Here is a 27990-nt window from a genome sequence, read left to right on the forward strand (position 1 = left end):
GAAAATGGCTCTATATAATGAAATGAAGAATGAAAATAATAATAATAATAATATTTATTTTAAATCTTTGATAATTACGTAATGAGTTAATTTCTTTCACATGATTTTTCTGTGTATTGCTTTTCCTGATAGTGGACCCACCGAGATTTAACATCTAGTGCAAAACGGCATCAATGTGTCTCTTCAAACTCCGATCTTGGCCCCACCCATTGTTTTTAGTCTTCTATTGGTAAAAAGTAAACTGTTAAGTCCGATAATAACACAACGAGGTAGTTGCCATTTTGGGTTTTTCCTCTCTTCTTTCTCACTTGGGATTTCTCCTTGTGATCTAAAATCACTTTCGCTCGATTTGGATGTGATCTATGGATTTCAACTTTTTGTGCATTGCCACAAATATGGTAGTATATGTACAATGTTAGTAGAAACACTATGAAAAAATATATGACAATTTAAGAAAAATATTATAAAGTAGGTAATAATGTTGGAGATAGTAGTATGAATATTATAAAAAATATGTTTTGATTAATATTTACATTGATGGTACGTACTTAGCAAAGGACAATTGGTTGAACTACCGTCCTTGCGCGACGAGCAACATTGAATGATATATGCAAAATTCAAAATTTTGAATTATGCTTGAGTTTTAAATTTTAAATATTATTTTCAGTATCCTATCAAGGTGTCCATATGTGGTACATGATAACATGGATTTTCAATTCGCCCTAGATCAACAGGACACATCTACGTGGTCCACTCCCAAGCCCGAGTGAGAGCGCTTAGCTTGACACCCCCAAGTACTAATCGTCTCAATACATCTTCCATTTTTATATCTCTACCTTTCTTAAAAATCAAAGAGAAGACGGCCGCCGCGTCACCTCCATCGTCCCTCTCAGACACTGATGTGTTCCTTATCGCATTATGTTAAGGCATGCAGAGCCATACCACTCCAATTTCTCTTCTTCCTTCCTATAGCTAGAAAGTTGTCGTGTATGCATCATGCACGTGTTGTTTTGAATCATCTCAAAAACAATACAATTATGATGAGAGTGGATCGATCGACCTCCCCACGTTCCTACTCTTCCCCTGTTGTTGTCGTCGTCGTAAATGTTATACTTTTAGCTTTAATTTTGTAATCATCAGTTCATGCATGTTCTTTTAAATAAATTATATATCATCCACTTGCAAACTTATGATTTTAGATTACTAGCTGTCTTATTTAACTAATTATAAAAAGCTGTCTTAATATTATTTGTTTTACCCTTCCGTTCTATATATATTTAATTGAAACTCCATCAGTGCCAGGCGTCAGGGCTTTCGTCAGCGTCTGTGTCGATCGAGACATCGAGAATTATGTATGATTATACTTGTAACTCCCAGACAAGCGAAGGAAAAGGCATCTTCGTCGACATTTGTACGAGCATCTATGGCATTCATATTGATCAGATCCGACCACGGCGACGTACGTAACGACGACAAACGGAGACCCGGCGGACGACCGGAGAAGTCACCTCCACGTTCCACTAGTCATTTGTCTCAGTCGAAACAAATTGCTGTCGATTCCGTGGCAGGAAGAGAATGGATAGAAACGAATCTGACTTTTTATTAAATCGGATATTGACTGTAGATGATGATTTAGAAGATCTGAGTCATCTGATTTAATTCCCTAGTAATCGTTTGTTATGTGACTGTGACTGGATCACCATGGATCACCGATCAATGATTGTGTAATCCCGAAGAAGCCACTTGTCGCGATAGAAGTGGTTGCTATAACTTGAAATTCAATGTAAATTAATTTTAATAAAACTCTCAACGTAAAATTATTAGTTTTATTTATATTGAAGTTAATTTCATTTCACTTTTCAACAGTTGGGATTAATTACGAGAGTTTTATTGAATCAAAGAGGCTATGAGACCCGGCCCATTCTGAAAGCTGACAATATTATCTATATGTGATCTTCTCGCTGATCCATCGTCATCATCAGATAAATCTAAAGTATAACTTAGATTTTTAAAATATTCATCCGAAATTCAAATCCTGATCTCTTATTTGTTTTTTTTTTTGAGTATTTTATATATCATTATATCATACGCGTAGAGATATAATACTCTCTTGATAATAGTGAACATATATATACTCTTTTCTTCGCTCACGCCAAGCATGCTTCATCCCATCCGTACATGTAAATCACACCATAGCGCATGACATCCTCTACATCTCTTCCACCATGGCACAACATTAATTAAATCCTTCTTAGACAATATGTATTAGATCATTTAATTAAAATTTAATTTGAATGATAATTATTATCGATGATTAATTAAGTATAAACCCATTAAATGGAGACTAAATCCTTTAATCACATCCTCTTATGGCCATTCAAGAAGCTTAATCAATGATGGCAAATGAATCAGGTACATCTATTTAAATCAAAATAATTACCTGTAATTAATTTTTCTTTCAGGCTCTTGTTCTCCCTCGAGCAACGACGAGTTCTTGTTTGGCCAATCTGATAAGCAGATCAAACTGGTACCTGGGGATTCGGCTGGCCTACTGTTCTCGAGTACCATGCATATCAGTTATAATTTACTGTCAAGCTTTATTTGAACTTACCAAGTTCAATCATCACAAGTATATATATATATATATATATATATTGGTCCATATTTACTATATCATCCCTCAACATTGCTAATTAGTGAATTGATATAAGCTAGCTAATAAGTGGATCAGAACCTGGTGGGTGAACAGATTGGCATATATTGGGCCAAATTGGTCTAGCCAGATGCATGTATTTAAAGCTATGAAATTATTCATTTTTCTTTACTAAACACAAACCCAGGTCTATAGTTAATTACATCACACACAGATATGAATGTTGATAAAATTTTCTTGCTGAATCATGCAGTATATCACTTTTTTCTTGGGAACATTACTGATCGAAGACATTAAATTTGTCAACGGTCCAACTGACTTAACCAGATCCTGCTTCTTAGCGAGTGACACGAAAGGGGGACAGAACCGGTGAACAAGCACACTGTCGGCGCTGCTTTGTTCTCAACGCATGCATTTAGGAAATGGTGTGTTCTCGTGAGGACATGGCATCACGTGCGTTGTAGCTGCATCTGGTCGACACATCGGTCCGTATCTAGTCTAACTCGAGTCTTTCATGCATGATCTCACGTAGGACACCTTGTACTTAAAAACTATGTAGCAAGTGAACAGTTTGTATAGGTTTTCCTTAATTAATTAATTAATTACCGTTGACGCCAACATAGCTACAGCACCACCATATATAAATAACAACTGCTTTATTTGGAAACAGATAAACTTCAGCTAAAACGTCGAAGTTAAAAGACTATCACGCATCAACCATGGTCGCTTCAACATCTAGTAAGATAGATGGAAGTGATCCAAGGAAAAAAAAACAATTAAATAAATATCATGCGCGGTGCTCGGAAAACGAACGAATTTATAATAATTATGCATGCGATTAACGACCCGTATCTAGCGTTCGGACCTGCGGTCGGAAGACGGCGCCGACCGGAGCACCCACTGAGTCAAGAACTGTCTCCTCGGGCGCTGACCGCCGCCGCCGCCGCCATTGGGGCGGTCCCGGCCGGAGTCCACGAAGGTCTGAAGCCGCCGCAAGGCGAGGTTGAGAGTCTCCTCCGACATGTTTGCGAAGCAGAGGCGGAACCACCCGGGCTCGTCGCAGTGGCAGGAGGATCCAGGCGATATGTTGAGGCCGACTTGGTACACGATCTTCTTCCACAGCTCCATTTCGCCATCGAACGTGCTAGCGCTCAGCAGGTGCCGCATGTCCACCCAGCAGAACAGCCCCGCGCTGCTCTCCAAGCACTCGATGCCCATCGCTCGCAGGCCGCGCACCAGCGCGTCGTGCCGCTTTCGCAGCCGCCTCTGGTTCTCCGCCACGTACTCCTCTGTGAACTCCTCGTCGGAGAGCAACGCGGCGAGGAGGTGCTGCGTCTGGGAGGAGACGAGACCGAAGCTGGACATCTTGGTCGCCGCCGACACGACCGCCTCGTTCTCCGAGTAGATCCCGCCGACGCGGAACCCCGGGAGACCGAGGTCCTTGGAGAGGCTGCACACGATGTGGATGCGGTCGCGGGCGGAATCGGCCCTGCCGTCGGCGATCACCTCGGCGACGCTCACGAACCCCGGCTCTGCGAAGTTGGTGCCCGCGTAAATCTCGTCGCTGACGAGGTGGATGCCCTTGGCGACCACGAAGTCGATGAGGGCGTCGATCTCCAGCCGGGTCATCGCGGTGCCCAGTGGATTGGATGGGTTGGTGACGAGGACTCCTTTTACGGTGAGGCCGCGCTTGTGCGCGCGGTGGTAAGCTTCTTCCAGGGCGGCTCCGGTGATGCGGAAGTCGTTGGAGCTGGAGCAATGCACCGGGACGATCTCGGCTCCGGTTCGCCATTTGAGGTCTCTGTCAAACCTGCAAAATGAAAACATAAGCCAATCAATACAAATCGCCAAAGATTCACCACAAAGATTAGCAAATTAATGTCGAAGAAGCGTGCATACCCTGGATAATATGGGGTTGGTAGGAGGAATGCTTCGCCAGGATCGGCAAGGCAAAACATGAGGATCTCATTGGCACAGGTAGAGCCGGCAGTGAGGACCAGGTTGTCGGGGTCGAACCTTACTCTGTTTCCTCTTACTTGTCCCATGTACTTAACTAAAGCCTGTAGATTTTGCACCTTGATTAGAAATGAAAATGGAGATCTGTTACCTTGCTAAAGTCGATCGTATGTGGGACTTACTTTCTTGAAAGTGGGCAGACCATGGTAGTCTTGGAAAAGAGCAAGGTCCCGGAAGGTTAGTGCACCATCTTCCTGGAAGCCGGCAGGGCCAGGATTGTTCTCCAGCCATGACTCGATCAGATCAAAGCAGAGCTGCAAGCAACCGTACGTCCATGCACATCAAGCGTTGGATTAAGAATTGAGAATCAAGAACTTAACTGATAATAAGCAGTGAGTGAGTGAGCAGAGAGACCAACCTGGTTCTCTGCAAGGCCCATCTGAATAATCCCGGTAGGGTTAGCAATTGGATCGTAGGGGTTCTTCTCGTACTCCTGCCACCCTAAGAAGTAAGAGGAGTCCTGCCCGTGCGTGTTGCAGGTCTTGGACAGCAGCTTCTGAATCATTTTGGTGAGAGTTCGATTGAAACTGTAATTCCAAGAGAATGGCTAGCTAGCTTATGGTTCTGATTGAATCTATAGATTGAGCAGGCGAGAAGAGCTGAGATACAGAAGTGAGCGAGAGAAGAAGCTTTGGACGATGATCGGACGAAGAAGAGGGAGCTGTATATTTATAGATGTTGATGGTGGCCATTTTCACTCACTTGAACTCCCTCTCTCACTTGGACTCCCTCATAGGACATGTTGACCGAGTCTTCAGTTATATTCTGAAACTTATGTTTCACTTTTCATGATCATGTAATCGACTGCTTGTCTTCTCGGTCGAGAAAGTATACTTCTTCCACCAGAACAGAACAGTGCGATCGAGATGAAGTTAAATGGGACGAAGTTAAAAAGCTTGCTTCTATTATGGGCGCATGACATGGAGGCGTTGCAGAAATGCTGCGAAGTGAAACATAAGAGACCCACGAGAGTTAACACCCATGCTCGCATCGCATGCGCCGACAGTGGGAGTTCCTCTGTTTCAACATCCTGAATCGTATGTCCATGTCCCGGTCAAACCGTGAGGGCATGGCATGGCAAGGAGGTCATCTTGTCGGAGGTGTGGAGCTGTGTTCAGCCTGTCCAATCATATGATAATCATTCATGGAGATTCGAAGAGGACTAATATAATCGAGTCTGACCTTTCGAAGCCTTAGACATCTGAAGCTCCTTCCTCAGCAACTTCCTCTAGCTTTGTTTTAAGGTTTGGTCCACAGTTTCAAAGGGACGTGCATGATCTCATAAGAGCTGATGGAGCTTGTGCCACTTGTTCTTGCTTTGATTCTTAATTGCTTTCGAGTCTCTTTCTGTATAACTCAGAGACAGGAGGACACAGAGATACCTGCCCTCTCCTCTCGGTCATCATCGATGCTCATTTTAGCACTGCCGCTCTATTGAAATTATTATTTATTAATCCTCCACGCGCACTCACTAATTCCAAAATTCATATCAAATTTGACTAAAATTATCTTTCTTAATTGATTTCGTATCAAATTAATTTATGTTATTGATTTCAAATTATCTTTCTTGTATAACATTATTTCCTAAATTATTATTACTTTAAGAAACGAATTGTAGATGAGCCAAATAAAGCTGATTTTGAACTAGACGAGTCAAGTCCCAAAGGTTGGTTAACAGATGTTCTTGGACTTGATGCTCAACCATCGAGTTCGGAGTCATACAGTTCAAAAATATCAAAGAATACTGAAAAATTAATTAATATTTTATCTTATGAACTAATGAGTCAAGTCCAAAAGGTTGGTTAACGGATGTTCTTAGACTTAATGCTCAAGGATGGAGTCATACAGTTCTCGAAAGTCAGAGAGAGTACTCGAGAATTGATTAATATTTTATCTTATACAGCATCAATGCTTATTAATGAAAAGTTACCAAACGAAGAGATCGTATGATCGTTGATAAACGCAGAAAATAATGGAGGCAGCGATTGTAGTAGAGGAATTTAAAGGCTATAAAAGTTGCAATTACATGGTGACGTGGCGGAATCTTTATCCTGTGATATGGTGAAATCCATTGACTGCGGTCAACAATCATACTGATTTGTTAGTCAAAGTCAAGGTTAGTTAAATATAATTCAAGGACTCGGGTTTGATCGAACTCGCTCGGTGTTTTTTCATCCCAAGGAATAGGATTTTGCTGGAGACAAGCTAGTTAGCTAACGAGTCTAGACCCAGATCTCAACATCATTTCTGTCTTGGCATCAGATCTCGACAACATCTTTGTCTTGGCCATTTCAGATCTCGGCACAATCTCTGTCTCGATTTCTCGACACTATCTTCTCGAATATCTCGGCACCATCTTTACCTCCGTCTCATCTCTGTATCGGTCTCAAATTTCGACATCATCTTTGTCTTTATCTCAGACCCTAGTGTTCTCACTGTGTCAGCCTCAGTTATCGACTTTGTTTATCCGTAAGGCCACTCGATATTGACCTCATCTCCTCCCTCCGTAGATTGAACCTACACTTTATAGGGACCACTAAAAACACGTGCAGATAACGACTGTGAATATTCCAAAATATGTGACATCATATGAATGGTAAAATAATTATTTAGTTGTCAAATCCGATCCCCTAGGTATTTTCCATCAGACACGTGACATTAGTCTAGTGGGAAAATCACCAATGACTGTATGATCTAATCCTCCACTAACCCACACGAGTAGGATGTAGAGGAATATAAACACTACAAAAGGACGGGTATAAGGTAAGTTCTCTCTAGTTGTTTTTCTTCCCCTAGCTTTTTCATATCCGAGAAAATCTTAACGTGAGCGTCAAAATGACTTGTAAGAATCCCTACTCGGTGTCATTCTAACTTATGTCGAAGTACTTTTCAGGCGCTCCTATTCTCCTTGTTAGCGATATTGGGAGAACGTGCATATTAAATTATTCGTTGACGGGTAATTTGACTATTCACAATATTTGACCAGAATAAAAAATATAAAAGAAGAATGATAATTCAAAAATGAAATATGTTCACTCTTATATAATCATCTCTTTCATCTCTATATTATTTTCTGCTCTCATTATCTCATTTAAGTACTTTGTCCTCTATTTTCATATTGACTTTGAGTAGAAACTCTTCCACTCACATGGAGAAGACGAGAAACACTTGACCATCAACATCCAAGAAGTATTGGGTTGGGAGATTCCGAATTCTACCGTATCGGTGTTCACTAATTAACCTAAACTGGTTGTTGATCACTAATGTTACGATACTTGGAGTTAATAACATAATTGTGGAAACCGAAACTTTTCAAGTATTGACTATGAACTCCAAGAACACAGAATTTTTTGTGAAAAGAATGCTCAGATCCTTATCAACTTCCACAGAAATACAGAGTGCACAGTAATTTTTTGGGCTCATTAAAATCCTTCTAAAAAAAAAGAACACTTTAACTTATATATTTATGGTCCCCCTACTCCCCTCATCTTCAATTTGTATCCTCCCAAGAGAAAATGAACTCCAATTGTATGTTTCCATTTCAATATAATTATTAACGTTGTCTGAGACAATCCTTCAACAAGCAACAAATTGAATGAAGAATAAAAAAAGTATTTAATTAGAAATTTAGTAACGCCGCTTGCTCAGTTTGTACCTTAGATCCATGGCAACGTCAGAATCCACAACAAGAACCAAAAAGGTGAGATTTTAAAGCAAATTAATCATCATGGTCGAGTTAGAACAGATACTAAGTTTATACCCTAATGAAGGATATATAAAGATCTCAGACCTTGTTTAGACAATCAAATTTCTCACTGGATCAGACAGCTAAATGCATGTTCCCTGCAACTTCATAGATCTCAGGATAGGAGATTAGGTAGATCAGCAATGGCCTTCTTGTATAAACGTTGTCCTTTGAGCAGAGAGGGGAAAAAAGCATGCTTGAAGTAGCTGAGCTGAGTGAATTACTTCATTTGTAATGTTGGACGTATACATTTGATTATCAGGCTTCATTTTTTTTATTTTTTGGGTACAGAAGAAGGGGAAAAAATCACAAAGGATTTGTTAAGAAAAATAAAAAATGGAAGGATATCTAAAATGAAGATGCTTTACTCTTGGAACGAAGAATCATATGTTGTTTCCAGGATGAGATTTTGAAGCTATTCATGGCAGATTTGGTGGCAGATCTAGGAGGCGAATTAGTCAATATTCCGGCATCAGATGGGAGATCTTTCCCTCGTCGGCAGCCATCATGGCGGCCCGCTCGGTGACCCGAAGCCAGATGCAAACGGCTGTGAAGCTGAGGACGAGACTGAGGAGGCCGCTGCCGAGTCCAATGCCGATGATAGAAAGCACTGAAAGCCCCCTCTCCCTCGTCGGCGGCAGGGGGTACCCATAGAGGTTGGGATTTCCGACGAAGGAACTGGCATTAAACCGTGGCAGCGCCGCCGCTTCTACGCCGGAGCGGTTGGCGAGCAGCACGGGGATGGGACCGTCGAGGCGGTTGTAGGAGACGTCGAAGGAGGAGAGGCGGACGAGGAAGCCAAGCTGATCGGGGATCAGCCCGCAGAGGAGGTTGGCGTGGAGGTCGATGACATTGAGGTAGGCGCAGAAGGCGAGCTGCGGGGGGATGGGCCCCGCGAGGCGGTTGGCGGAGAGGTTGAGGACGGCGAGGTTGAGTAGGACGGAGATCTCCGGGGGGATGCCGCCGGCGAGCTGGTTAGAGGAGAGATCGAGGGACTGGAGGTCGGAGCAGTTGGCAACGAAGGGAGAGATGGAGCCGCCGAGGGAGAGGCCGGAGAGGGAGAGCTTGTAGACGCGCCCGCTGTTGCAGGTGACGCCAGTGAGGTAGGAGGTGAAGCCGTTGCAGGGGGCCGCGAAGTTGGCCTTGGTCCAGTTGCGGAGGCTGCCGTTGGGGTCCACCAGAGACCGGCAGAGGCTGGAGAGACATGCCTCGTCACTAGTAGCGCCGGCCAGAGCTGGCGACGAGAGGAGGAGGAGGATCCCGATCCACCATCCAGCCGGCGACGGCGGAAACGGCATTACAGTGAGTTTGGTTGAGTTGGGGATTTCTCCTTGTTTGGCTGGATACTATTAAGAATCGTGCAGTACGACATGACGTTGCGAATCCGATGTGGATTTGAGCCTGACACAGATTCTGGTCGATCCAGAGGTGACCTAATAACCAATTGAATTGATGGATCTCCCTAGCTAGTTCCATTATGGCCGAAAGTGGCAACTCTCCTAATCGAAGTTGAAGTTGAAGTAGTTGAAACTTGAGTCACGTTGACATGGAAGGAGAAAACAAGAGTAAGAGCTCTCGGCACTGCCCCCACTAACACACTACGACGATCGACAAGGACAACCCTTGCTCGATCGCCTTTTCTGTTGCGTCGCCCTCAGGCCTGTTCCTCCGCCTCATTGTGCCCGATTGGATAATCACAAGCGACTCAAAAAGATCACAAGCGATATCGTCGACACACTTCCGTGCTTAATGTTCACCCAAATTGGAGCGATTAACGTGGGATAAAAAACAAGAGCTTGTGGACAATATAATTATATAAAAGAAAAGACATTCATTTAGTGTGACCAACTTGCCCTTTGAATTGAATGACTTTATTTTGTCATTATAAACAAAATTACTCCTTTAATATCGAATCAAATGCAAGCTTCAGTATAATGTTTTCTCATGCTCAAATATTACTGCTTCAATGCTACTATTTGATCAATATGGAATGCATTGGAAGGACAAGCAGCTAATAGTTAAATGTATTAGTGTCTTCCTATACCTGCCCTTTTTTAAAGTTTTACTCGTGTTTTGTCGTCTGCTATGCTTTCGTCTTGGAGTTAACAGAGCAGAACACATGACACAGCAGAGAGCAAATTTCAGTTCAGTAACTGACGGATAAAAATTGATGAACTTAATTGCGGCTCGCTGGAAAGTATGTTAGACCTGTGAACTAACAGTAACTATTAAGTAATAAACGAGTTTTACTGCCATATATGAAATATATAGTTGTGTTTAGATCTCCGATAAGGTTAGAAGGCGTCGCCGGTTGCGGGGCAGAAGGTGATGAGGTAGCCGACAGCGCCTGCAGTGCATGTGAACGTGCTGGTGGCGTCGTCGTAGGCATAGCTGTACGCTGCCGGGCACGCCGACTTGAACAGCTGCGAGTATCGAGTTGGCCCGCAGGTCGCCGGCGATCCGTAGGTCCCGGTGCAGCAGTACTCCGGCGTCCCGAACGCATCGCACGCGCTCCGGCACGCCACCGTCTCCCCTCCGGGATCCGCCGCTACCCTCAGCTCTGCCGGGCAACGTGCGTTCAGGTCCGCCACGCACCCAGCGTACCGGCAGTTATCGCCCGCCGCCGAGGAGGGGCGGACCCCGATGCCGACGTTGTATCCGTCGACCAGGCTCACGTCGTAGAAGTCCTTGCCGGCGCCGTTTCCGCCACCGCCTAGCGTGAACTCCGCGAGGCTGACAGGCGTGGCGCCGCCAACGGCGCAGTGGAAAGCGCCGCCGCAGTCGCCGGTGACGCAGATGCCGTTGGGAGGCGACGAGGAGGGGGAGACGAAGAGGCAGCGGGTGCGGGCCCAGAAGCGTCCGGACCAGCCAGGCGGAGCAGAGAAAACGGCGGTGGAACCGGGAGGAAGCTCGAAGCCGCCGCCGCCAAGTTGGGCTGCGCCGTTTCCGGACAATGTGCCTGGCCAAATGGTATACGGGCAACCGTTCTCGATGGTGAAGGTGGTTCCCGCACCTTCCGCCGGCGATAGCCGTAACGCCCCTGGATCCAAACAATGGCAGATCATAAATTAATTGCTCAGGCATATAAATAATCAAAAAAAAGGAAGCGACGCGCTTACTTACCTGAGGAGAGTAGCAAGAGCAACGGGAGGAGGGGAAGAAGAGCTCCATGACCATGAGAGATCGTACGAAAGGGATTGCTGCGGGGTGTATTCAATTCTTGCTTGTTAAATTATTTTGTGCACGGAATCAAAGCCATCTGTTAAATTTTTTGCCATGCGAATTCCCTGGAATTTCTGCAGTGGTCAGTCGGAAAGCCCTTCTTCATAATCACTTTGTAATATTACATCGTTTAATCAATTTTCAATTTTATTTGGCGTTATTTATTAGAGAAGAAAAAAGTCCTGAAGGTATAGCTTTTAATGTCGAACACCGTTTACGTCTCTGACAGAATCCATGCATGCGACCGGCATGAATAACCCCGACCACGTCATGGGCGACGCCAGCGACGCCGCGCGCCTTTCGTGGTGAAACATGAGCCATCGCTTTTATGGGCACTTTTTGGATCGGACGGCTGTGTGCTTCCTTTCGTGCCGTCAGATTTATACACGTACGCAATGGCGATAGTCTGACGTTAATTGCAGTGGCGATAGTTGGTGATGGATGTCGCATTTTAAAGTGGATTAAAACTTTACGACATTATTCTCTATTGCTAAATTATAATATTATAAGTAATTATATCAAATTTTATGTTAAATTGTCTCTGTGGGCTATGGGCCGGATAAGGTACGATCGAGTCCATTGGGCTAAGCCTTTGTCAGGTGTGTACGGAATAACCTAGAAACTGACACGGTATGTATCCACAAATTCTACCTCATGCTAACTTAGCGGTAATACTTGTATTATTTGATGGTTAATTGATTGATTAAGGCATAAAGCTAATTAACAGATATCGGAAGGACATTAGCATACCTTTCTCATTACTTATGCAGTACTAAATACAAATCCGTACGAGTTCGATATGCACCGTAGATAGTTGACTGGCGATGTTACTACATTAACTACGAAATCGATCGATATCATTAGATTATGGAGCTAAAGAAACCGTGCCCATAGCCACCGAATCCGCCGGCGGCGAGACCTTGATATTGCACGTCGGCGCCTTCATTCTTCACCGCATACACCGCCGCCGCCGCCGCTCCGCCGCCATTGCCGAGAGGCGCCGCCGCCTGGAATTGCGGCTTGCGCACGAAGCTCTCCTGCAGCAGCTGGTCCGCCCTCCTCGCCACGTAGCTCCTCAACTCCACCAGCCTCCGCTCCAGCTCCTGCAGCTCCTCCATGCCTAGTCTCTCCACGCCGTCGTCGTCGTCGTCGTCGTCATCCCAAAACCACCTCCCCGCCTCCCCCTCCTTCTCCTTCTTCATCTCCTTCTCGAGAGCGTGTCGCTTCTTCTTCTCGGCCTCCGCCATGTCGTTCAGCTCCATGCATTTTCGGTTGAGCTCGCGCACGGCGGCCTCGCGGTGCGAATCGAGGCCGGCGCCTCCGCCCCCGCAAGTGGGGCGCGTTCGGCGTGGGTTCCCGACGAGAAAGCGGTCGACGACGGCGTCGACGGAGGGGTGGCCGAAGGAGAAGACCTTGCCGGCGGGGGAGAAGACGACGACACCAATCTCCGCGCCGCAAAGGATGGACAGCTCGCTGGCCTTCTTGAAGAGTCCGCTGCGGCGCTTGGAGAAGCAAACCTGCCGCGCCTCCTCGTTCTGTATCCGCTTGATCTCGATCTTCTGCCGCCCCATGCTCTTCTTCCGCCTCACCATCACAAGAATTAACGATCGATTTCAATCGAACACACACAGAGCAGAGAAACACAGAAAGCAGAGATGTCTCCGTGGCGGCGGCGGCGGCGGTGCGCGCTACAATTAGCGAGGGAACCCGGTTCAATTTATACACGTACGGGCCGGTGTACGTAGTAATTATTTCCATGTAAATAAGATTTAATTTAATTGATTACGAAGGAAATTATTGTGGAAGGAATTGCCAGAGCCAGCAGCCAGCGGTTCTTAGTTGGATATGTTTTATTAATTAGTATATAAACGATCGATCATAATTAATCGCCCTAAAGAAAGTTAAATACTTTCCAAAATTCTTTCCAATTAAAGTTTTATAATAGCTGTGAAATTAATGTTCAGTTCATATTTTTCAACTTATATCTTTGAACTCGGTCGGTTTTCCTTCCTCTTGCTACCTCATCAGGTCTGATGATAATATATATTTTATCGTTCCAATGGAAGATATTTAAACTCTATATAATCACATTATAAGTTAAATAAGAAAATCAAATCCCCTAGCTATATGTCATAATTTGAGCATTATGATCATGCCAATTTTAACCACAGTTATTGCTCTTCACTCGAATTACTTTCCCTGTCGCAATCCAGATGCCTTTTAAATAAACATTTTGTTATAAAAGAATATATCTCTGCCTCAATTATGAAATTACTATTAACGCTAATATTTGTTCGCTATGATCGGTTGCCTGTCTAATGCTTCCTTAATTCAAATAGAATTGTTCAATCACACATGATAAAGGTGTTTATATAAATAAGCCTTTAAAATTAATTTAATAACCTCTATAATAAAATTTTATAGTATGTATTAAAATAATTTCGTACTAGCTATGCTATAAATTAATAGTAAGAATTTTTTGTGATACATAAAATATAATTTAATAAAACATAAAATAATTTAATAGAATTTAAAATACATACAATGAGCACTTAAAATATAATTAAATATTATACAAAATAAATAATAATAATGATATTTTTTCAATTCTTATATATATGAATGTATTTGGGTAATTATTAAAAGGATGTTTTTTCGGCTCAATCTATTTTTATTTTAAAAAATACTCATATTTTTGGATCATATAGCAGATACGAGATCCATAGTTACTATTATTTTTATATCTTCTATAAAATTATAGCAACAACGATTTTATATATTCTATATATAACTATACAATTATAATAATTATGATTTCATAATTGTTACAACTATAGAATTATCACAATTACAATATCGTAAATGCTACAATATAATATTTATCAATATTAATCAGAAATAAATTATCTATCATAGCTGCTATAACATAATATTATTAGTGTTGATTAGAGATGAAATATTCATATTATAATAGTTATTAAATATAACTATTATAATATATAGTATTATTAGTGTTGATGAATTGAAATATTTATATTATAATAGTTATTAAATGTAACTATTATAATATATATAGTATTATCATAATTGATCAGAGTTAAAATGTTCATATTATTATATGATTTTATAAAACTAGAATATTATAAAAAATAAAAATATTTTTAAGGCAGGAAGGATATTTGAAACTTTGTTTTAATAATAAATGAAAAAAGAATATTGTTTTTAAGATTTCAATAAAAAGGGTGATCTTTTCATTTTTGCCCAATGTATTTTAAAAATGTATTAACAAAAACACTAAATTTTTTTTTTTTTTTATCGGGTATTCAGTTCTTACGGACTAGCTAATCTCATGATGAATGGTTTGACCTGACAGTCCGCCTATCAAATAAATCTAAGAAGCGCAATGACTCCTAATATAGTGACTCAATAGTAATTCAACCGTCTTAGGTATGTCATAAGGTGAGAATTAAACTTTGATTGTTTGAGAATGCATCCGGCCTCCTACCACTACATCAAGTCTTGTGAGTTGTATCTGCAGCCCCCGGGGCATAGTTGAGTTTGTTAGTGTAGGGCAGACTTGCTGAAGTGGACACAGGTCAAATCTCAAAGTAGCCAAGGTAATGCCCTCCTTCATAATGACCAATTGCAACTTTCCGGATTTACCTCCTCGTAGATGGTTGTAGGGCCGATCGTGTGAGACCAATAGGGTGGCGAATTCTATCTTTTGTTGAAGTGAGTCGCATCTGCATCAATCTTATCTCATGAATTCATTGTTCACAGTTTTATAATGAAGGGTCCTTAATTTAAGAAGAAAAAAAAAAGAACTTTTTGTGGCAATATATCCCTTTAGTAAACCCCAAAACACTTGTTGCACCATCTATCTCCTCATCCCTGCAACTAAGTTTTCTAATACTCTTATTATAGAAGAATGTTTATTATCCAAATAGAGCACAAGAACATACATCTGAAACTGAAAGATACAAAAATATGTGTACAATTGTAACATTACATAATTCTAATTAACATGAGTATAAAATTGTATAAAATAACTAAAAAATAAATGAAAATAAACGTAGACATTCTCCATTGCATGAGTTCACCTACCAAATCCCAAATCTAGTTAAAAAAAAAAAGATCAAGATTAAATTAAACAAATCATTACGGGTCAAACCTGATCAAAATTAATTAATCGCCCTTCTTCAGCTTGCCTAAGATCCTGTTTTCTTCCAGGCAAGAGGCGACTTTATTAGGCGGCGGCGGCGGCGGCAGCGGGGGGCTATCGATCGGTGCCTCTTTGCCTCTCTCAAAGGTCGCCGACGCTGCCTTATATATATATATATATATCCTTCCCCACTTAGATCAAACACAGTCAAGCAGAGGACGAAAACTAAGAGAGGCATATACGCATATGGATCATCACAGTGGCGCCGTAGTGTCGTTCACGGAAGAGCAGGAGGCTCTCGTGCTGAAATCATGGAAAGTCATGAAGGAGGACTCGGCCAATTTGGGGCTCAAGTTTTTCTTGAGGTATCTGGCTATAGATCTTAATTACATATAATTAAGCCAACACATTTGATCATTTATATATTGTTTAGTTCACATGCAATATATATATATAATTCATATATTGGCTGCTGGAGTCAGAATCTTTGAAATCGCTCCTTCAGCGAGGCTTCTCTTCTCCTTCCTGCGTGATTCCAAAGTGCCATTGGAGAAGAATCCCAAGCTCAAGTCCCACGGAATGTCCGTCTTCGTCATGGTAATTAATTCATGATTAGTTCATCCCTATCAATTCCTGGTACGTAAGAACATGCATGTTCTAACATAAAACACAATTCGTGCGGCATGCAATGCAAATGCAATATATATAGACTTGCGAATCGGCTGCGCAGCTGAGGAAATCCGGGAAGGTGACGGTGCGAGAGACGACTCTGAAGAGGCTCGGCGCCACTCACTTTAAGTACGGCGTACTGGACGAACATTATGAGGTAATTATATTAATCAATTAATTCATCGATCATTAGTGATTTAATTAAATTCATTTTAATTATATTTAAATAATTAGCAGGTGACTAGGTTTGCCCTTTTGGAAACGATCAAGGATGCAGTGGGAGAGATGTGGTGCCCAGAAATGAAGACGGCGTGGGCTGAAGCTTATGACCAGCTCGTGGCAGCCATCAAGCAAGAGATGAAGCCTGTTTAACTTATCAATAATTAATATTTACAAGGCATGCATTGGCCTCCGTCATCGATCGTTTGTTGAATAATTGCAATTAATTAAGCTTGTTATGCATGTGGCCTTTGTGTATTGTTTCAAATAAATATAATAAATTACAAGTGCCTGTAGTAGAAAATATATATAATTGTTTGGTTTGGACTGATTAAGGAGTTTAATTTGCTCGATTAAATTCAGTTTATTCTGGAATCGATTCCCAATGGGAACTAAAATCCCGGCCCTTTCCTCTTCTACTCCACCTACCATTAGTTGCCGGGAACCTTTGAACTGGCCGAAATTGTGATGTGACCAGCAGTGAATATAGTCGATACTAAGGGTTTGAGACACAATTAGAAACACAGAGACATTAAGCATAAGAAGATTCAATGAGGCAATAACATAGTTATAGTGAGTTGTAGAGAAATTCGTAGAGAAATTAAACCAAGATTTCACATACCGAGCAGATTATGATAACGTGAACAGATTGGAACTTCCTTGATGAAAATAGAAGACAATATTGTATTCAATTCATAATAGGACAGCTTGCACATACGAACAAAACTTAAATATTTGCGTGCAAGAAAATCGCTAAACTGGAATACAGATTACATTAAATACAGATAATCCGACATCAGGTAAACAAATACAAACATACAAAACACAGATGCTTATCCATCTGACCAAGCTAAAGCGCAAGAGTTACAAGGGGAAGAAGGAAACTTCGTCTTCAGTGCACAAAAATCTCATTGATAGGCTGGAGTGCCAGAATTCCAGGGATCTTGCACTTTAAAAATTCTACCTCTTGCCTCTAAAACCATTGCCAAGAAATAAATAAAAATAAGCATGTATCAAAAAGGCATATCGATTACTATCATGTTTTCCTCCTACTTTCTCCGATGCTTATCTCTTCTGACTTTCACAAATTTTCGACCAGACTTATCTCCACCACCAGTTCCCCAAGAGAAGCTACTTCCAGCAGTGAAATCTAAATTTGGAGCTGGTTGGAATGGAGATGGAGGAGCAAAATTATTTTGCTGGCTTCCAAATTGAAAGGTTTGCTGTCCACCAAGTGTAGCTGGAGAACCATAAATAAAATTTGGTGAAGGTATGTTGGTTTGTTGCCCAAGTGTCCCTAGCGAAGCAGACGGCTGGACAGGGTCATCGGCCATGCTATCCTCAACACTCATCTGATCATTTCCAGGTGGCGAATTCAAGGCACCTAATTGATTCGGTGTTCCAAACACAGATGGTGCAGGAGAGGCAGAAAGGGATGATGTGCTTCCAGTTGAACCAAATGAAAATGCTGGCACCGAAGATGCAACAAATGGAAAAGGTGAGCTCCCTGAAGGAGCCGATCCAAACGAAAACCCTGTAGTTGGTGAAGATGATGTAGAATTAAATGTAGAGACAGAGACTGATGATTGGGATGCCTGAGTGTTTAAGCCAAATGAAAATCCTGTAATTGGTGAAGATGATGTGGAATCAAAAGTAGGGATAGAGACTGATGATTGGGATGCCTGGGTATTTGAGCCAAATGAAAACCCTGTAATCAGTGAAGATGATATGGAACCAAAAGTAGGGACAGATACTGATGATTGGGATTCCTGGGTACTTGAGCCAAATGCTGCAGTGCTTGCACCAAAGTTGGTCGAAAAAGTAGTACCAGGCAAAAAAGCAGCACTGCTTGAGCCAAAAGGTACAGTTGAGACAAGGGAGTTGCTGCTGCCAGCACTTTGAGATGAAGCATTAGCACTAGATGGGGGAAAACCAGAACTTGATACGACTGTACTAGAACTGCTAGAATCTGAAGATTTTACAGTAAAAATAGGAGAAGCACTGCTTAAACCAAAAGGAGCAGTTGATGCTAGGGAGCTGCTGCTTCCAGCATTTTGAGATGAAATGGTAGGCCTGGAAAGGGAAAAGCCAGAACCGGAACCAAAACTTAACGTTGACATAGTGGTAGTAGAACTGCTAGAGTTTGAAGATGATCCAGTAAAAGTAGGGAATGTGAGACCAGAAGTTGCACCAAGAGGTTTTGTAGGATCACTTGACAAACCAAATAAAGGGGCAGCAGAAGCTGATACCTGAATGGAATCAATAGATGTGCTCAACAAAGGTTTTGACACAGCAGAACGATTCTCTACTGGCTGGCTAGGAAAACTCGGTCCAGCTGAAGCCCCAAAAGAAATGCTCTGAGCACTGCTGCTAGAAAATAATGAACTAGCACCACTAGGCTGTGACGGTACACCAAATTTTAAAAGTCCATTTGAAGAAGTTGAATCTGACGATAATGCTGATGGAGGAGAAGGGATACTATTCATGTTTGTAAATACTGTCAATGGAGGGACTGAAGAAGTGCTCACAGTGCTTGGCAAAGAAACAGAGGTGCTTGGAGTGGTAGAGTTGCTTGAAGTGAAAATGGATGGCTTCATAGACTCATTTGTCAAAGAAGCAGTATCATTACTTAGTTTGGAAGTTGAAGAAACTCCAAAACTAGTTAAGCTCCAGTTAGGTGAAGTTGACAAGCTTGACGGAGTAGCATTTCCCAATGCATTGAATATATCTCCACCCTTCAATGTTTTACCAACTTTATCAAAATCTGAGCTAGAAAATATGCCTTTTCTGTTATCATCACTGTAGTACAAACCAAACACAGATAAAAAATTTATATTGTGCACATAGCAATACATAAGAAGCAAATATGTAGATGCACGAATTTCCAATATATGTGAGATTCCAATCAGCCAAAACTGATTCAATATGGTCGGATGCATCTTCTTGAATGTAGTAAAAGTTGTTGCATCATTTTTTTCTCTAAGCATGCATATTGAACGATATCAACTACATGTTAAGGCTTTTAGTTTTAAATGAAATTACACTGAAGGATGAAGCGTGTTCCAATCAATTGCCAAAAATATAAAATTAATCAAAAACTATAAAGAACTAAAAACTTACTATTATTTGCCCTAAACATAAAATCAATCAAAAACTATAAAGAACTAAAAACAAGATATAAAAAGCCCCTTTGGAAATGCAAAAGAATGTTTAAACCAAGATCAACAGAATGATACAAATAGCCAAGTATCTAAGGAAATTACAAAAAAAAAACATCTACATAAAAAAATACTACAATTAGGACAGGTTGCAAATGATAAGTCACCCATAATTTGTTATTTTTTTATAAAAAAGTATGACATATAAAACCAATATGATGAAACTTTCCACCCATCTTAGTAATTCTTTGGCTTAGTATACTTAAAATTTTGATGCATCTGAAAACTCAGAGGATAAAACAGAAGCTCCATCAGCATAAAGCTCTTAAAGAACTCCAGATAAAGACAAACAAATTAAGCAGACCGTAAGTAAACTTTGAATATTAGACTGAGGCTTCCATGACATAAGGTAAAAAACTTGTAAACAATGACTATAATATATCAAGGAAATCAAGAATAATGGAAAAACCTAATGCATATTTCATGAAAAAAATATCTAAGTTGATTAACAACTAAAATTATCAGAATATTATTTTGATTGATAGTATTCATTGATAGAACACTTAATCAACTTTCCAACTATGACAACGACCATGAATGAACAAGTGGAAATGTGAAGTAAATTATCAATTCTGTCTAACCTTGCAAGAAAATTTCGGCCATCAGAACCAGCTGCCATCGAAGGAGATCCAGCTGAATATGCCATCAAGCCATCTTTTAGAATAGGAGATGAGACTTTCTCTTTTAGAGGTGTAGGTTGGAAAAGAGGCATGGCTGAACCCGGAATCGTCGAAGGTATTGATGAAGAACCAGGCAGAGGTAACACAGGAAAATCTAATCCATTTAAGTCATCATTACCAGACGCATTGGGGACCTTCATGGCCTTTGCATCCAACATTGCTGTAGATACAAGAACACCATTAGAGGAAGAAGTTTTAGAAGCCTCCAACCTAGTTTCTGCGATTTGTGTGGTCTTGATGTCTGGCAACAACTCAGATTTACCATTTGCAATTATAGAAGAATCCTTTATAGAATCACTTTCATCATCCAATTCATCAAGGTCCTTACACAAAAAAAGACATGACAAATTAACTCATCATCCAAAGTGGTGTCGCTCCAAGACATTTATATAAGATATATGGAAATTCTAAAATACAAACAGTTGCATACCTCAGGAACACTCATCTGGAAGGCAGGTTTTCTTTTAGTAGGGACAGTAGCAGCATCTGAAACAGTAAAATGTGTAGCTGATACAATAGGCTTGACCTCTGTAGCAGCTCTTTTGAGTTTTGTAGGATCAGAGGCTGCAGATCCAGTTTCTACAGCTATATTTTGCTTCTCAGAAATAGGATTTCTTTGATGATGGCCATCTTTGGGAGATTCAGAACTACCATTTTCCAGCACATTCACAAACTTAGTCATTTCAATTTTCTCCATACTTTTGAGGGCCGGGCTACTCAGTATGTCGTGAGTTAGCATAAGAGGTGATTCATCCATGCCAATTTTCAAATTAGATGATTTCACTTTTGGAGAAGGAGCTAGTTTATCAAGTTGCTCTAGTATCTTCCTAGCCATTTCACTGGATTGAGGAGGAATAGGAACAATGGGAGACATGATACTTTCAACATTATGGGGGTCCTTATCATTCTTCTTTTGCTCACTCCAGTGCAAAAGCTTTTGGCTCGAAGGTACAGAAGATGGATCGACATAAGTTGAGGAAGAAGGAAAATGTCGCACTGATGAGAATGAGCTTCTTAGCGGAGATGTTACATTAGACTTGTGGCGAGTCCTACGAATGGGACTAATGGGTCCAATTCCATCATCCAAAACTGAGCTCCCTCGTTTCAGCATCTTCTACATAATACCACAAATGAGCTTATAATTCAGTAAGCAGCAAATTAAAAAAAAATGCAAAACAAATAAACAGATATCAGCAGTAAAGGCATCTATATTTCTTTTCCTCTTGTGGAGATCAGCAGTAAAAGGCATGACAATTGAGTAGCGAATCATGCTAGAAAAATGGCTGGCAAAAACAGTGATCTCTCCCAGTTGGCCTATGTTGTGCCTCTTTTCACTTCTCACCTTGCATTCAAATCATCTATCTCATATTGATTATACCTACCTCATGTTGATTCTTGGCTGCTTCCTTTGACCAGGCCTAGTACGATAATGCCTCTCTTATCTTCTATTTTTGCTTTCTCCCTTCTCTTGATGTTGTTTCCTTCTCTTTATATTCACTTTGTTGTTCTGAAGTTCTTTAAAAAGACACTACCAGTATGTCACACTAATAATTAGAAATTTTGACCACATTGCACTCTACTATTCATTATCATTTGGTAGACAGTAACTACTTTACAGACTACAAATATTAAATAAATTCCTAAAAATAATCTAAATTACTTTTAAAGATGATAAGTAGTATTACAGATTTATTATGATGATTTTATAAGATTCCAGACATGAAACATGATGCACTAAATGTATTATGAAGGAAACCACATTAAACCTGTATACTAACAAAACCATGAATCTTACACAGGTTGTTTGATCATTTAGATTTTAATCATTTATCTATTTTCTTTGCTGATTTTAATTATTGATTTTCATTCTTTTTCCATGGGAAATGTCCAAGTAACTGATCAAGAGTTTAAATTCTTGAATATTCGCCATCTTATATTTATTACCTATACAAGGCCAAAATAAAGTCAGCAAATTAAACATAAGTGCAAAACCCCATACAAAAGTGTATATAAATATACACATCATCTTATATGCATGTGCATGCAGAAATACCAAGACACAAACACCCAACGCTCAAACACATGCACATACACAGGATAAGAGTAATTGTGTAGGCCAGGTCCGCATAGGGGGGTTTCTTTCCCTTATTACCCGCTGACCAGAATGTGTGATAGTTTTATATGACAAGGGACAACCATAACCATCCACCAACAATTTGCCACTCTGAAGCAACAGTAAGTGATTCATAGCCTTATCATATTAAATGACTAGGATATTCAATGGAGCACAAAAGGAAAATAGTGTCCAAAGTTACAGAATAAGCATCAGTTTTAGTAATAAATAGCTCTCATCGAGAATCTATAAGACTTACCCTTGGGTTAGCTACCGAATGGGGCTTGAGGTATGGAGAACGAGCCATTTTGTATATTGCTGATCTCCCATGAAGTTTCAGACGTGTATGGTTCTGAGGTGCAATCTCAGAAGGATTATAAACCTGGGTTGATATAAAGGGAGAACCATAATCAACCACCAAAGGTGAGCCATTCTATGAGGAAAAAAAATCTACAGTGAGGCAGAAAGCAATGCCTCAAATTTTGCATGAGTAGTTGCATTGTTATGTATTTCAACACCTACTTCTGTATTAGCCACTGAATGGGGCTTAAAATATGGAGAATGAGTCATTTTATTGAATGCTGATCTGCCATGAAGTTCTGAATTTGTAAAACTGTGTGGTGTCGCCTCAAGTGGCTGTGAATGTTGGACTAGAGGTCTTAATGCCATTGACTTGTCAAATGATTGCTTGCCATGTGAAGGACCACTAGGAAAAGTTCTATCCATCAGGAAATTTTGAGTTTGCATGCTTAGAGCAGTTGGAGATAATTCAGAAGGCCTCGAACTCATGCAACCTTTAGCAATTTCGGTTGGTGATCCAACCTCTTCCTTGGAAACCTGAATTTATCAGGAGAAAAAAGTAATTGCTTTCAGACATATAAATAAAATGGATAGCTTGCCATGGTTGAACTGAGTATCAAACTAAAAGAGCAACCCATAAAGGAGTTGCCTGGACTACAATTGACTTTTTCTCACAAAAAAAATACTAATTCCAGAGGGTTTACCCTTCAACATGAGAAGAGGAAAGAGCAAAGTTTCATGAAGCACATGTAGGTGGTATGAACATTGTGCATAGCGCATATGTGGTTTATGGGAGCATATGTGATTAGTATTAAAATATCAAAAAAAAAAAAAACTATATTGTCATCCAAAGTATTTATCACTTGTGAATCAACTATTCAAGTCAACTTTTAATTATTACAAGCTATTAAATAAGATAGCTTATGGTTTTAAGCCAATTTGATTTAGCTTAGATTAATTAACATATGTCATATGCAGTTGCTATGCAGTCTCCATAAAAGTGTACCAAGGTGACTGCTTATGAGGCTCAAACTAGGGCTTTTTATAACATGAAAGAGAAAAAGAACAACCTATAGGAACTCATAAACTAATCAAACTTGTTTCCTTGGAGGTAGAGAAAACCACTACAAAAAAGTAAAGAATTTAAAGGTAAGAATGGAAATGACAAGCAACTGCAAAAATCTGTCCCCAGCTCATCTCCTCCCACATTTGTTTCCCCATAGGAAACACAACATAAAGGAACTCTTTGATAGCTAGTTATAAAGTGAAAGAACGAGCATAAAAGCTGACACAAGGGGGAGATCCAAAAATAAAAGAAAAGAAAAAGAAAAAATTGTCAGAAGCAGAAGCTGCCTTCCAATCTGACTTTCAGAAACTATATATGTCAAAGGCAGAAGCCACCTTCCAATTTAACTTTCGAAAATGGCCATATGCAGAGATTACAAAATATTCCCAGAAATAGGGAAGTGATAAACACACTTACAGCTAATAAGCTAGCTTGAGTTGCATCATTTCCATGCAAGCTACTGGTGCTTTTTGCTTCTTCAGCTGGGGCAACAGCCTTATTGTTTTTGACATAACTTGATGTTGGTTGTACTGTTGGATTAATAGGACACTGCTTCTGGTTATCCACTTTATCAGGGACTTCTCCCATTTCATTATTTTCAACTGGCTTGCTTGTTTCTGTAACCCTAAGACGTAATATCTGAGCAATGCGATCATACTCACTCCTGCCAAATCATTGACAGTACAGGCATAGTCAACTATGTGTGTATATATACATATATTCAAGTAACATAAGAAATAATGAATGAAATAAATATGATGGTGTCTCCTAAAGTGGCAATTTTGCACTAATTTAAGTAATGTGGTTCTATTACAAGATAAATACAAAGTTGCAAGCAACAAACTTAAAACAAGTATTTTTCTGATATCAATAAAGGTCATTCTATGATGAGATATCATGTAAGATAAGTACAAATTAACTATACTTTGGATCACTGACATACAATTCACATTATAGCAGCAATATGCGTAATCTATACAAATAATCACATTTGAACAACATCTGAATATGCTATGCTATCAGGACATGAAATCAAATCTGAGATACCTACCTTGTATAAGTTTTCTTAGTCAGTAGTTGATCAAGTTCTCCATCAATAGAAGAAGAATGAGTTCCATCCTGAGCATTGCCAGTATTAAGATTGTTAAAAGGATTCTTTTCATGACTGGGAAATTGTTCTTGTCTTGCCGGTAATAAATTCTGGATGTAGAAGTGTGAAAAAACATACAATATATCAGGTTAAAAGATCCCAAAATCAACATATTGATAAAGAACAAGCAAAGCAGTAAAAAATAATAAGACTATACGAGTTGCCCGATGCAAGCACAAATGTCCAAATAATGCCCATCAAAAAAGAGCAATAAACAAAAATTCATCATCTATGGCAAACCAAAATAGAAATCCTCCTTATGAACCTTCATCGTCCCTATGTTCTCCATATCACAATAGTCAATGCAAAACAGAATTCACAAGTTGATTCAATTCAATTGACCAATAAGGATTGATCAGAGTACTATCAGGATCAGTCTATCCGACTCTTTTCCCTGATTTCTTAAAAAGCCTACAAGTGACAAGAACTTGATCACAAATGGATAATTACATCATGCATAAGAAATCAGGAAGTCTTGTTCAATGCTTGTGTCTTCCCAAAGCAAAAATGGTGAATTAGAAAATATTGGAATATGTTATGAAAACTGAAATTAATTAACAATGCATGTCAACTTTCTTCACTAAAATAATAAATATCCCCGAGCCCCATGCTAACAAAATAAGATATGAAAGTGAGTTGGTCGTTACCAATTCAAGGGTAGGTAACAACAAAAAAACTTATCATTAAATATTCTTGATAGCCAGCTGTAAAACAAATGTATAATAACATTAATCAAAGAAAAGCTCACATTTGTTAGTAGATGAGTACAAAATAAATTCTCATAAGTACATTTGTGTTTGTGCATAAGATAATTGTAAATTAAGCTATCAAGATGTGTATTCATCTTACCGCATGGTATTCTTCAAGGACTTCTTTCTCAGATCCCTGTTTTGCCTCTGTTAAAAGATATTGCAAGTGTTACAACGAAATTTCTGGAAAAAACCATTAGATGCACATTGCAGAAACAAAGCACACAGCTTTTAAGAATGAGTTAGATTATTCCAAACAGTCATGTAAAGTACCACAAGGCTTCAGATAAGCAGGGTTCAAAAAATAGCAAATAAATAGAGTTCTGTACCTTAAGTTTATCCTTTTGCAAAAAAAAACAAAAACTGTAGTGATAAAACAAGAAGAAACGATGGAAACATTTTTTTGACTAAAATAGCAGATTTCACAATCCTCATTATATATCTTCAAATGAAACCAACAGGAATGTCAGCCATGAGCAGTTATTTCAACCTTATAGCACTGCATAAAATGTATCTTCCAGTTGTTAATTTAGATTCCATATATTTGACTGATTGTATAGTTTCCTTATACATTATTATAACTGAATGCCACATGAGATAGAAATAGAAGGGACAGTAATAAGAAAAAAAATAGCAATCTACCAGGCTCAAATGTTGCATGACAGAAGCTCCAAAGGTTCAAATTGTCACCATTACAATTGGATGGAAATGACAGATATAATTCAATAATGTTAATCAGTGAGAGATTAGTTTCTAAGAATTAGATTTTTTTCTATTTTAAATATGATAATGTGAATAACAAAACAAAAAATCGACCTGATAATAAACAATTAGGGGTAAAGGATGTCACCTCTCCCAAAGAAAAACATTAAACAATATTATAACTGATGCAGACAAGGCAATCTACTTGTAATAACAACCTTTCGAGAGAAATCATTTCAATATAAATATAACCTGACACAGATTATGATAAACCATTTATCCAGATTAGACCATGATTTCGCTAAATCTTCACATTACCACATAATAGATATTTGAAGTCTACACTATTTGTAATAACACATAAATGTGATAAGTTATGGCTGAACAACCTATACTGGAGATTTTCTAAATCAATAAGTTGTATTAATACGATACCCAATACTATCAAACTCTACTGTTATCCTTCCTGTGAACTGAACTCAGTTCAAAATGAAGAACGGTTCATCCTTTCACAACAGACTCTTACTGACTTTTTAGTAAGGCTGTAAACTTGCATAACTTCATGAGAATGAAAACAATGACTATCAACACACCTAAAAGTGGCCACATATAGAGATCATGAAGCCAAAGATAACCTCTGTTTTGTGCCATTGTTCAAATTTATATCACAGCAAGTAATTGATCAAATCAAAATGTTCAGTCTGTCAATAAGTTTCACAAAAGATGATACTTTTTGATAAAGAGCAACATTTGCTGGGAAAAAAAGGTTAACTTTTTCCTTGTTTCTACAAACTAGAAGTGGATAGGATTGTTTAGAAAAAAAGACCTGAAGTATCATGCTAGGTCTGAGGAAAAAATGTTCCGTCCAACGAAACTAAATTTACATGATATACAACGACTAATATTAACAACGCAGACACCACACAAGAAACCCAAAAGCAAGTAACTCTCACGTAAGGGTTCGGAAACAGGGCAAATAAGTAGGCGAGCGAGGTGGGCCTAACCTGATGCAGCAGACGGGGGAGCCTCCAGCCGCCTCTGGAAAACGGAGGGAAAGAGGAGCGACGCGCTCCATGCAATGGCCCGGGAGGCAGGGTCCACGAGCTTGGACAGCCAGCCGTTGCGGCGTCCCCCCGCTTGGTGCTCGCGGATGGGCCTCGCTGCCGTGGGGGGACGGTCGTAGGGCGTCGCACGGCGAAAGTAGCGCTTCCGGATCTTGCCACCGATCCCTCCCCCGCCGCCTTCATACTCCGCCATGGTAAGGCGGCGGAATCGCAGCTGCAAAAGGAGAGGTGGATTCGGCGGGAGGTGGGAAAACGAGGAGGG

General features: G+C 40.1%; 6 protein-coding genes across 7 annotated transcripts; 1 reads left to right on the forward strand and 5 right to left on the reverse strand.

The window, feature by feature from the left end:
* Positions 1–3505: 3505 nt before the first annotated feature.
* LOC141843511 (1-aminocyclopropane-1-carboxylate synthase 3-like) lies at positions 3506–5174 on the reverse strand. The gene is made up of 4 exons (XM_074731561.1): positions 5028–5174; positions 4792–4923; positions 4553–4713; positions 3506–4463 (listed from the first exon to the last, which is right to left on the reverse strand). The coding sequence occupies exons 1-4, from the start codon at positions 5172–5174 to the stop codon at positions 3506–3508; spliced, it is 1398 nt and encodes a 465-aa protein (XP_074587662.1).
* A 3360-nt stretch (positions 5175–8534) lies between these two features.
* LOC141843541 (receptor-like protein 44) lies at positions 8535–9712 on the reverse strand. The gene has a single exon (XM_074731598.1). The coding sequence runs from the start codon at positions 9710–9712 to the stop codon at positions 8873–8875; it is 840 nt and encodes a 279-aa protein (XP_074587699.1). The 3' UTR covers positions 8535–8872.
* Positions 9713–10605: 893 nt separating this feature from the next.
* Positions 10606–11957, reverse strand: LOC141843375 (pathogenesis-related thaumatin-like protein 3.5). Its single transcript, XM_074731451.1, has 2 exons — positions 11855–11957; positions 10606–11454 (listed from the first exon to the last, which is right to left on the reverse strand). The coding sequence occupies exons 1-2, from the start codon at positions 11955–11957 to the stop codon at positions 10709–10711; spliced, it is 849 nt and encodes a 282-aa protein (XP_074587552.1). The 3' UTR covers positions 10606–10708.
* A 539-nt stretch (positions 11958–12496) lies between these two features.
* On the reverse strand, positions 12497–13231 carry LOC141843543 (agamous-like MADS-box protein AGL61). The gene has a single exon (XM_074731601.1). The coding sequence runs from the start codon at positions 13226–13228 to the stop codon at positions 12497–12499; it is 732 nt and encodes a 243-aa protein (XP_074587702.1). The 5' UTR covers positions 13229–13231.
* Positions 13232–15901: 2670 nt separating this feature from the next.
* LOC141843542 (anaerobic nitrite reductase NSHB2-like) lies at positions 15902–16929 on the forward strand. The gene is made up of 4 exons (XM_074731599.1): positions 15902–16163; positions 16281–16395; positions 16508–16624; positions 16705–16929. The coding sequence occupies exons 1-4, from the start codon at positions 16045–16047 to the stop codon at positions 16837–16839; spliced, it is 486 nt and encodes a 161-aa protein (XP_074587700.1). The 5' UTR covers positions 15902–16044; the 3' UTR covers positions 16840–16929.
* Positions 16930–17387: 458 nt separating this feature from the next.
* LOC141843540 (uncharacterized) lies at positions 17388–27990 on the reverse strand. Of its 2 annotated transcripts, none has more exons than XM_074731597.1 (9): positions 27669–27990; positions 26063–26109; positions 25115–25263; positions 24481–24727; positions 23220–23534; positions 22957–23079; positions 21015–21695; positions 20486–20907; positions 17388–19485 (listed from the first exon to the last, which is right to left on the reverse strand). In XM_074731597.1, the coding sequence occupies exons 1-9, from the start codon at positions 27919–27921 to the stop codon at positions 17736–17738; spliced, it is 3987 nt and encodes a 1328-aa protein (XP_074587698.1). In that variant the 5' UTR covers positions 27922–27990; the 3' UTR covers positions 17388–17735. The 2 variants fall into 2 exon arrangements, with proteins under 2 accessions (XP_074587698.1, XP_074587697.1); XM_074731596.1 differs by having other exon boundaries at positions 21015–21698.

Source organism: Curcuma longa, chromosome 12 (assembly GCF_044706935.1).
Source record: "Curcuma longa cultivar G26 ecotype Majalengka, Jawa Barat chromosome 12, ITB_CL_G26_1.1, whole genome shotgun sequence".
Lineage (NCBI taxonomy): Eukaryota > Viridiplantae > Streptophyta > Magnoliopsida > Zingiberales > Zingiberaceae > Curcuma > Curcuma longa.